This window comes from Molothrus aeneus, chromosome 8, assembly GCF_037042795.1.
Source record: "Molothrus aeneus isolate 106 chromosome 8, BPBGC_Maene_1.0, whole genome shotgun sequence".
NCBI lineage: Eukaryota > Metazoa > Chordata > Aves > Passeriformes > Icteridae > Molothrus > Molothrus aeneus.
The window spans coordinates 20,157,882-20,169,677 of record NC_089653.1 but is presented as its reverse complement, the minus strand read 5'-3'; the positions used below and the strand labels follow the sequence as shown (position 1 = coordinate 20,169,677).

The window sequence follows — 11,796 nt, the reverse complement described above, 5'->3', positions numbered from 1 at the left end:
GTCTTGAGTGGGAGCTGGCCAAGCAGCCAGTGAGAAACATCACTGCTCTAGAGGAGTTACAGATGTAAATTCTCTTCTAACATTGTCAATGTCAAATGCATCCTTGCAAAAAAAGCAGACTTCAAATAGGACATGTATCCATGAAGTGAGACTCTCCTCACACCCAGTCCTCCTTCAGACCTGGACCAGAGCTCCCCACAAGCATTTAGGGACAGACACTCATTTGGTGGTCTCTATGACCAACCAGAATTTTCAGTATTTTATACTGAATTAATAGTTCCAAAAAGACAGACCAAGATAAGGGGCTTCAAAATACTCCGTAAGAAAGAAGCCTGGGAACTTATCAAGGTGATATCCTGCTGGCTTCTTGATGGAAGTGCAAGCAGGTTTAATTTCCCTCATAAATTTAAAACTGGTGAATGTGCACACTGTGCCAGTGAAAGTGATAGTTTTGTCCATGTAACAAGCTTCATAGGGTCAGTGCTATCTCATGCAACTAGGCAGAAAACTCTACAGGCTAATTAAGGCATGCATGCTTTCCAGACTCAATTTATGGGAAGCTCCAAGTCACATCTTATCAGTCATCTGAAACGGCCACTGATAATGAAAACTATAAACAGTGTGGGAAATAACATGATTACCATCACATTAGGGAAGGCAGAAGGGGTTACAGCAGAATTTAAAGCATTATTTGAACTTTCATTGCTTTTGCAAGATTGATTTTTCTGTTTCTCCAGCCCTAGCTTAATGCTAGCTAAGAAGAAGCCTGACAATGTAGACAATCTTTGCAGCAGACAGGCACTGTAGACCTTCCTTCAGAAATATGTGGCTTTTAAAAGTAAAGCTGCTATCCCAATTTGGAGCTGAAGAACCCCTGTTGTTCCCAACAAGTTACTTTTCTAAGATGAGACATCAGGGAAAGAGAAGGGACATTTCTCCTTAAACTTCATGAATAAGAGCATTCTCTAATCCCTGGGTTCTTGACAAGGAGAGCAAACAATGGTGTCTGTGATCTCTGCACAGCATAAAACCCAGCAGACCAATGTGTTCAGGGAATGTCTGAGTACATCTCCTGAGCTGGACAGGCTGGTGACAAATTTAGTTTGTAAATCCTTCAGATGTTCACCGCAGCTTTTGTTTTGATGTCTTTGCATCAAAGCTCATTAGAAGGAATGTAAGTAACTTTATGCACACCCGAAAGTTAAGCAAAGATCCAGTGGCACTTAAACATCCAACTCTGCAAAAAAACTCATGCAAGGTCTCAGTTCCTTGGTAAGAGTGTTCTGCCAGATCCTGCAATGTCCAAACAAAGCAGTCTGATACTCTGTATTCACTGATAAACTCCCTAAATCCACGGGCTTGATGTATAAGCGTAATAAGAGTTTGTAAGACTGTTAAGAAACAACCTCATTTAGTTAGACTTTAGCTGGAGCTGAGTCACTCTGGTGAAGCTTGGTTAGCATGCAGCAAAACAGAAAATGTGACCATCCAGGGGAAGTCTATGTTACGTGGATTATGTTCTTAGTTTGCATTTGGTTCAGGGAGAAATCTCTTCCTCACTGTAAGCCACAATGCTGATGCTGGCAAACTTCTGGTGGTCTTGATGACTGGAAGCTGACCCAGCTTTTATTAGAAAGCACATCTGACAGCATTATTGGCACTCTGCTTTTGGCTGAGGCTTTGAGTAGTAATGCTGCTGCTACAGCTTGAAACTACAGCGCCACTGGCACTTATCCCAGGAAGTGTGCCAGCTTCTAATGGGTACTGACCACAGCAAAATGAGACTTCCCAGAAGAAACTGTGACTTGCTCATGTCCCAGAAGAAAGAAGAAGATTTGTTTTTCACATGATAAGTGAAGCATCTAGTTATTTTCAGTGGACAAAGGAATGTGTGAGCTTGCTACTATATCTAAACAAACCGATGCATTTATATTTGCCCTAAAAGTTTAAAACTGTCCCTCACACATTGGTGCAAGTGCCTTGGCTCACTGACATGAAAGTATAAAATGGGTGAGCAGTTCAAAAACTTCCTAAAAACCAAAATAAATCAAAACAGACTTGTATTTGAAACATACCTTACAATGGTATAACATCTGCTAAGCACAGGATTCATAGTATCTAGAAGCAGAACAGCTGCAGTGTAATATGTAAGAGCAAAAATGAAAATAGAAAGCTCACCTTGGTTGAAACTTATGATAAAAATCTTATTGTGCAGATGCATGAATCATCTACAAGCTTGTAATCTCTCTTGTGAAGACAAAGAGACAATCTTTTTAATGAAATGAATCTACATCACTTGGCAAACATTAAATGTGCAATACATCTGTTACAGAAGTCAGTGCTATTTACTTAGTGTGATACAGGTGCACAAAATACACCCAAAGACTTATAACACCAATCTACAGGCAAGAAGATGCATAAATAAGGCAAAAACCTTTACTAAACCATATCCAAATGGAACAAGAACTCCCATCTCCCAGAGTCACCCACTAAGTGGTCCCATTCGCTGGGAATATTTCTTAATACTCAAGATATAAAAAGCTGATCGATGCCCATCTGTCACGACAGTTCATGGTTGCCAGGGGAACAATCTGAAAAGCAGAGCTTGACTAATGGTATCAGGTAACACAGCCCTTATCTGAAACAGAGAAGGCCAAACCTTGGGCTTTCATTAGGGATGAAGAAAACACCCATGAAAAAAGAAACAAGATTTTTTCCTGCTAGGTTAGGCAAACCACCTCCACAGAGGTCTCTGCAGCTTTCATTTAACTTAGAGCAATGAAATCTGAGCTGACTCCATGTTTGAGCATAAAAGCAAACATAGGTTACAAAAATTATATAGGTTAAGCAATCATAAGAGGTTTCCAGGCATTCTGGCAATCACTTCCTTGTCATGAGCACGTGGTGCACATACCACATGCAGCATCCACCTATTACAGTAAAGCCAGAGTGGCTCTGCGGGGGTTACGACTCCTCTCTTCCTCAGATTTCATGTTCTTATGGTTGCTATGATTAGACCTACCCAACAGCAAATACAACTTTTGTACCTCATGGGAGGAAAAAGAAAGTTGCTCTTTTAGATAATGGATCCATTAGACCCAAAAGTAATCAGAAAATTTTTGCTCCTGCAAGGAGCCCCCACTTGTTTGATCAAACCTGAGAGAAACCAGCATGTTTTCTCACACCTCTGCTGTCCCCAGGCACAGGATTTTGTACACAGGTCACTGTGAAGTTCACTCACTAACTAAAAGCAGCAATTTACTTTGGCTCTCCTGAGCAAACAACCCGCTTATGCCAAGTAACTCACACCTAAGGACCAAAGCTGAAGGTAGTCCTTTCTAAAGAAGATCAAAGATCTACCCAGACACTTCCACACATCATCTGATCTTCAAACCTTCTGCTCTTCTGGCACTCCTTTCCTTCCTGACTAAAAGTATCTTAATTTCTTCAATAATGCAGCTTTGTATGTTTCAGTTCCTGTTTCCTTTCCCTTATATTGTTTCAAATATGTTTACTTCTACTCTAAATTGACAGGGCCAGTTTCTAATTTAACTTTCCACTAATGTCAAAGGGGCTAAATATTTTATTCATAATAAAATTTGCTTTTATCTGTGCTACCATTTCCAGCTGCCTCACCTCTGCTCCCCCTGTCCTGTTAATGCCTCCCAGGTTTTCACACAGGTACAACCAGGCTATTAATAATGATTCTTTCCCAAATCCCTGCCATTATTTACAGCTGACCACGCCACTGCTACTGCCAGCTGCCCAGAACTTTGGGGCTAGTCTGTCAGCTCGTAAAATGTCCCAGGCCTGTGAGGTTGTGGCAACTACAAGGTGTTGCTGTATTTCAAGATTCACAAATCATTTTAAAGAATCAGTTCATAGCAGAGCCAAAATAAATTGTGGCTAGATATGCCAAGCATTGATCATAAATGCTAATAAAAAAATCAGTAGGTTTATTAAATTTACTGAAATTTTTGTAATATGGATGCAGATTTTTTTCTCCCATCAAATGATGTAAGATAAAGTATTTGTATTGAGACACTTGCCAGTCACTTGTGTTGCTTTCTGAAAAAAAGACCCAATCTTTGCAAGTTTTACTGTCTTCACTTGACTTCATAGCCCATCCCCTTAACAGGGGATGCTGTGCCCACATTTCATACAGTCATCTGTCAGCAGGAGCCAGCAGGAACATTTCATACACCTGTTTAGGCTGCCCTGCAAACTCCTTGTTTAATGAGATAGCACAGATAGTTAGAACCACTAACTGAAATACTTGCTATTTGAAATAAATGCAAATTCTGCACAGGCAAAGATGTGGGAAGCAGTCCAGGAAAGATGTCGCTCTTGTCATCCCTCATTAGGAGATTGCCCCTTCAAAGGGCCAAGTTTCTGGAATCCCCACTAATCTGGAATCCCCGCTAATGCTGTTGCGTAAATGGTTGATGGCAGGGTCACACCCAGGGTAGTGCAGAAGCACTGCCCGTCACCTGCTCCCCGTGGCACTCCGGTTTTGTACTGCTCACACGTGGAATCACTCTCACCTCATCAAATGATGTAGGTCCACACGCTGAGCCTCAAAGTGCACCCTTGAGTGCCTGCACTGGCACTCAGCCAAATCAATTCACCCGGCCTAAAGTTATACAACTGTTTACATACTTTATGAAAACATTTTATCTTCTTTCATGAGACATTATCCGCCTGTCTGTGACAATTTACGTGCTTCACTTCCAGCCTATTTCTAAATCATCTGAAGTGAAGACCCTAAGTGGAAAGCCCTACTTTCATTTACAATCTGAGCAACTGCTTCTAGTAATTGAAGTTCAGAGAAAATAAGGTATTTTCTAGGTTTGTCTTAGCACAAATTCCAGCACAAACTCCTAACACCAGTGAGATTCTAGATTAATTTCGTAAATAGATCCCCAAAATCATGTCGGTGACAGTTCTCCACAGTTAGGACAAGCAATGCACAGGTCTGCTGTTTCCAAAAGCCACTGACAATAGAGGAGGTGATAGGTAAATTCCTCTTTCTCTCTTTTTTTTTTTTTTTTTACCCCAGATTACTCTGGTCATACAAGGCTCCTGAGAAGAGCTCTCAGAGTGGTGTGGCAGCCATCCATGTTTCTAAGCCATGCATACCCCATTGGATGGGAGCAGACTGAGTGGCCTCCCAGGGTCACTGCCAGGGTCACTGGCACTCCAGAGGCCTGCCTGGGGAGCCGAGCAGACCAGGGCTGGCACTCGATGAGGTGGCTGGGCCTGGGCATGGCGATGGCAGCGTGCTGACCCACACCCTGTCCAGGGAGGTGTCGGGCAGCCCCTCACCACCACCCCACGCACTGCGGCCTCGCCTTTGTGTGAGCTCCACCGTGTTTACTCTCCCACTTCCTTGTTCCACTGCAGTGCGAGGGCCATAAACCGCCCAGCTGGCACGGCTGAGCCCTCGGTAGCAGGGACAGGAGGAAGAGGAGGGAGGGGGATGGCGGTCATGCCCTGGCTCTGTGCTGGAAGGGCACCTCAGGTGCCGCCGTGGTGGTTGGGAGCGCAGCCCTTCCTTTAGGGCTGGTGCAACCACCCCCGGTGGGTCTCATGCCCACTGGCCACCCTCATGCCCGTGTCCAAGGGCACACCAGGATGGAATAAGACCTATTTCCCCTTCTTCTCGGACTTGAGGGGCCACAATGTGACGGCCCTGCGCATCGGCGAGTCCTGTGCCCTGGTCTTCATCTTCCTGCTGTCGTTGGCGGGAAACATCTGGGGCATCTGCCTGCTGGTGAGGCGGCACCGCCGGCTCTGCGCCGCCAACTGCCTCGTCCTCAACCTCTTCTGCGCCGACCTGCTCTTCATCACTGCCATGCCCTTCATCGCCGTCGTGCGCTGGACCGAGTCCTGGGTGCTGGGCAATTTCGTTTGCCACCTGCTCTTCTATGCGGTGAGCTTGAGCGGCACCGTCATCCTCCTCTCCCTGTCGGCCGTCAGCCTGGAGCGCTTCGTCAGCATCGCCCGGCTGCGCCACGCCACCTTCCGCCGCCGCAAGGTGCTGGCCGCCGCCTTGCTCCTCATCTGGGGCCTCGCCGCCCTCGCCACCCTCCCGCTCTGCTGCTTCTTCACCGTGGTGCGGCTGCCCGCCCCCGCCGGCCAGGTGAGGGCGAGCGCCGGGCGCGGCAGCCGGGCCGGGCCGGGCCGGGGGGCGGCGGGACCGACGGCGGTGGGGGCTCGTCCGCCTCTGCCCCGGCGGGACAGCGGCCAGCGAGGAGATCGCCTGCAGGGCGGGCAGCGCTCCGTGTGCTGGGCAGGTGCGAGGCTGTGCCCGGAGGAGCGGCAGGAGCTCCCCCGCCGCCCCCCGGCCCGCTCTCCCGGCGGACCGTCCCGTTAGGTGGGAAACGCGCATCGGCTGAGATTCTCTTTGTGCTCCTCGGTGCGGCTCAGAGACCTCCTTTTCAGCTCACTTCCCCTTACCGAGGGATCAGCATCCCGAGGGATCAGTGTCCTGGGAGAGCTGCCCTGCAGCCGCAGCCCCCTCTGTACAAAATGGCCATGCACAGATTTTTCTGCCTAATATTTTGAACTGCATACAAAAGTGCACCCCACATGACACTTGAATAAATGAATAAGATTAGGGTCTATAAGTTTCAATTTTAAAGTTGCCATTACCATTTGATAAGAAATTAATGGAAGTATTCCAGTTGTGGACATATCTATTTGTGATTGTATGGGCTTTTAAAACTATCAAGTAATATATTACTTGATCCCTTTGTCTAAGTAGAAAGTTTTCAGTCTTGGTTTAATCTTGGTTTAGCCATTTTTTCCCATAAGCATAGAGGGAGATAAGAACAGTGCTGTACTGAAAATAATGGTACAATATTACTTTTTTTCTTCAATGTTTTTAAATAGGACATTCATATTTGCACCCTGGATTGGCCCAGCACTGCAGGCGAAACAGTCTGGGATACGACCTTTGCCATTGTTTTCTTTCTGATACCGGGATTCATCATTGTCATCAGTTATTCCAAAATCTTACAGGTATGTTTTTCCTTTAAATTTTGTTGTAAACAAAGGGAAGTAAACAGGAACTCACTAGGCATCAGCATATTGTCACCAAATACCAATACATGTAAAGGGAACAAACATTTGTTCAATAAATTATAAGTATGTGATATGAAATCGAGCATTTCAACCTGCACATAAGAGCCTATATACTTCAATTAAGAACATGCTTCAGCAGCACATTACCAGAGGCCCAACACATGGTTTGTCTTCTCATGTATAGTATTAAATACACTTCTTCATTTATGTGCTGTTCATATTTCAAGAGTGTCAATCTCCTAAATGCTGAAAGAGTCAGGCATTTGAAATAACTAAAAACTAGATTTTGCTTTTCTTGAACCTAAACTCATCATAAGGGATTTGTAAGAAAGCAAAGAAAGGTAGGACTAGAAAAAAAGCCATCCACTTTTTGATCTACTGACTTTCTGCATGTGTCTTTAGTACACAGATCTCATTAGATTATGCTTAATCCTCCACAATTTCAAATATTGTAAATAAAACCTGTAAATTAAACCATCTGCTTCCACTTTCTTTCTAAGTGGATGATGTTTAACATATGCTGAAATATAAGCCAAGCCACCCAGCACCACAGAGTTTTAATCTATAGTCTAGCAAGCATTATATTAGCATCTAATTTCCTTTTAAACTATCCAAAACCAGAGTGAGAAAGATCTAGAAATCTTCAAACCAAGCACTTCAAACTAGTCACTGCAATGCCTAGTTTTTAACAACAAGCTACAAGATCCTTGCTTGGTTTTTTTTGGTAATTAAACTTCTCATAAGAAAATTATAGGTTTTGGAAAGGAACCTCAACATACATAGATTCTTGAGCAAGGAGTTAACTGATAAAACTCTGAGCACCAACGGGCTCTGGATACACATGCCAGAGCTGGATGTAGGTGTAAAATGAACCAAGGACCTAGAATCTGGTCTCCACATATCCTTGCTTATTGATCAAACTTAAACTTGTAGTAAAAGTCATCAGCCTGTAGTTTCTGTATTAGCTCATTGTAACCTTGAGGTAAATGCATTAGGTGAACCTCTTCTAGTGAAGTAAAGCACTTGCAACCACATACAGGTAGGCAAAGAGCTCAGAGTAAGTCACTGGAGAGTGAGTCCTTTGAAACAACTGCAAATTACTGGAGGCCAAGAAATGCCACAGTTCTTGGTCAGAGCCCAGGACAGGAATGGTGTTTGTTAGTCTCGTCCTTGCAGACTCCAGATTACAGGTAAATTTATTTTAAAAATGGCACATAGGGAGCTAGAAACCAAAAGCATGGATTGGAATACTGGATTACAAGACATCCCCATGCTGCTCTGCTCCTCTTTCTTTTCTAACTTGCTAAGAGAGATGCTAAAATACATTACCATTTCCCCTGAAATGAGGGAGGCTTGAGGGCCATAGCAAGATATAATTGAATCTTCTCTCTCTCCAGGAAGCAAGCAGAACTGAACTGGAGAATGTCTCAATCCCTGAGTCATTCCCAAGAGCAGACTCACTCTCACTTTGTGAGAATGCTTCATCATGCCAGTGCACACATATCATGATTCTCAGAATTGCTGGAAGCAGTGCCAAGCATTCATGTATTCATGTTACAACATTGATCAGAATGATGAGGATAATGAGGACTGACTACAGATGCAAGACCAGAAATTTTTTAGAAACATACACTACTACAAATGTGTACTTCACAATTTAGTCTGAAACTGAGTATTATTTTTACATAACACTTCCCAGAAGAATCACTGGCAAAAGTGATAGATTAGATGCCATGATTTGTAATTTATTTGGTTTTCCTTTGTTCTGCCTCTCAGGCAAGACTTGGTCAGAGGCTAGAGCTAGGAAAGATGTCTGTGTTCTGGAAGTTACGTGCTTATATATATCTGACTTTTAAGTTCCTGTTTGTCCAAGTGTGGTCCAGATGCCAAGGATAGGTATCTATACTGGGTAGACCAAAAAGAGATCTACAACTTACCGCTGCCACTCCATTTCTTTTGAACACTTCCTTAAGAAGCAATTGTGTCTTATTTACCACAGTCCTGGTGACTCTTGCATTGTTAGTTCTAGGCTGTGCAGCTCCTGCAGGAAAGACAGAAGGTATTTACATGGGACAGGTAAAAATGTATCTGATGAGGACATTCTGTAGCAGTTTTGAACAGTGATGACTGAGAAGTGCACACAACCCAGTTTTCCTATTTTTGTATTAGAAATGGATATTAGTCCTTTGCATTTTGTGAAACCTTTGTTCTTACTAAGATAGGTTAGGCACTCTCTGAGAACAATTCTTAGTTTGGGCTGTTTGGAGGAATTAACCTAATTTCTGGATTCCAGATTCTACAGCAGAAGATCATCAAGCTGGAATTGTTTTACATGCTCAGGACATCAGAATTCTCTACTCCTTTTAAATCAGGCAAGCAGCTGTGATAGTGATAACTGTCCCCTTCTCAGCCTCAGAAGCTGCTAAGAAATGCACTTTTGGTTCATGGGTTTTAATTTATACATTCTATTGAAATATTTAGAAGATGTCTAGATTCTTAATGAGAATTTATCTCCATGAAAAATTCAGAAAACTGCTAACAAAATGACAAATTACTCTCTCTAAACATTTTCATCCTTACCTGTACCAGGAAGTTAAAATGTTGCTAGTATTAGTGTTACCCTTCCTGTAGTTTCTGCTAAAGGGAAAAGTGGCAGGTAGAGCCTTATCTTTTGACTTCCTATATAGTCAGCTAAGGATTAATCAAAACCTTGATCAATCAAGCCTCGATTGATCAAGGCTTTTGAAAACACCCCTTCCTTATGCATGCAGGGGATAAAGTGGCATCTCAGTGATTTAGCACAAATCTTTGCTAGATATTTCAGTTTTAATTTCTTTGCATCAGAGGTATGAATGTAGCAAAATTAATTGTGCCATGCCAACTTCAGGGAAGACAGGGATTTAGAGCAGAGGATTTCAAATTTTCTGCAAGCCCACTGGGTCCAATATTCTACCTAATGACAGATGATGCACACCTGTGAATACTAGGTTTCCAAGCTACCCATAGTCTAGTTTATTACATCAGAGAGTGCTTTTATAAGACACAGATTTTTATAGTGACTCTAACAATCTGTAAGATTTCATAGAAAGCAATTGTGATTGCTGTCTGAAAAGCTAAGTATGACACAAAACAATGCACAATCTCATTCACATTTAAAATAATTTATTGTAATAAATTCATGCTCCTTCTAATACTTACCTTATAATATCAGCCTGCCCATAAGAGAATTGGATTGCCTTCCTTCTTGTGCATCAACAGGATTGCTAAGTATGTTCCAGTTTGCATTTGTGAAAAAAATCAATGGGTTTCTTTAGATAGAGCAAATGAGGTCATAATTTGAATTTAATGGGATTTCATGAGTAATTAAGACTGTTTTATGCTGAAAAGCATTTGTGACTGGTAGAGAGCCATGAAAAGAACAACCACTTTGCCTAATATTGAGATGAATTCACAGCTGAGAGGAAAAAGAATTACTAGTGAAGTGAGAACATTTGAAATGGAACCATGGACAAAAAGTACAAATGAATTCTGCAATGTGGCTTTTTTGTAGTTGCTTATCAAAAGAAAACATCATATACCAAAATTTACCTTTTCACTTGTAGAAATGTGTTTCAGTGAAAGTTTACTTTCTTCTCTTTTACTGCAGATTACAAAAGCATCAAGAAGAAGTTTAAATGCTGGTTTAGCCTACCCAGAACATCATCAGATTCGTGTTTCCCGGCAAGACTACAAACTATTCCGAGCCCTTTTTCTGTTGATGATCTCTTTCTTCATTATGTGGACTCCAATAATAGTAATTATTTTTTTAATTTTAGTTCAGAACTTCAAAAAAGATTTAAATATTTTGCCATCAGTTTTCTTCTGGATATCATTATTCACTTTTGCCAACTCTGCTGTCAATCCAATTCTGTATAATGTTGCCTATTTCAGACGTAAATGTCAGGAAATTTTTCTCTGTTGTACAGGGAACCCTGAAAGGCATAGAGCAGGTACAGAAACCACTGCAAGAAGAAGTAACCATGAACAGCCACATTTGTCTTTCATTACCAGATAATTATTTAAAGTCTGAGCTATGCCACATTTTGGATTTTGTCTATGCTATCCCAGGTCATATAGGTCATTATGTTATAGTATTACATGCCAGAGGAGGAGGAAAAAAGCTAAATATGTATTTTTAATTCCTGCGGGTAAAATTCTCTTGACTTCATTGCTTTGCCTCAGTAAGATTTGGACAATTTAATTTAAGGGAATTCTCCTCTTACGCTGAAATAAATAGAAATATGGCAATGAACTTGGTGAATGTAAAATAGTTGAATTAAGTACTTAAAAGTTTCTAGTGAAAATGTTCATCCTCAGAAAGTATCTGCTTTTTTTAAAATCCAGTTTTTAAAGGGAACTTGATTAAAAACTTCAATAACTGTCTGCCTGAATGTAAGTTTGAGCAGACTAACTGAAACAAGGTAATGAACATGTGTTATCATCAAGTAAATGACTAATTTGGTTCCATCTCAAATTAAAAATATGGACTTAATACATGTGAATTAATAAGTAAAGAATAAATACATAAATGGTTAATTGTGTTGTGTAAAATAGTTCTTTTAAAAATATGTATATTTTTTATGTCTTTGCAAGTCATATAATAAAGTTAATTAGTGATATATAGGGTCACTGAAATTCCTTTCTCTTTTCTAAATGATTTCTAGTATTTTA

The 11,796-nt window shown here is 41.8% G+C and overlaps 1 protein-coding gene across 1 annotated transcript; it reads left to right on the top strand.

Moving 5' to 3' along the window:
- Positions 1–4,438: 4,438 nt before the first annotated feature.
- FFAR4 (free fatty acid receptor 4) lies at positions 4,439–11,533 on the top strand. The gene is given in 6 exon segments (XM_066555158.1): positions 4,439–4,557; positions 5,204–5,357; positions 5,512–5,585; positions 5,587–6,142; positions 6,895–7,023; positions 10,733–11,533. Coding segments are annotated over 6 exon segments (1,440 nt in total). The 3' UTR covers positions 11,141–11,533.
- Positions 11,534–11,796: the final 263 nt, after the last annotated feature.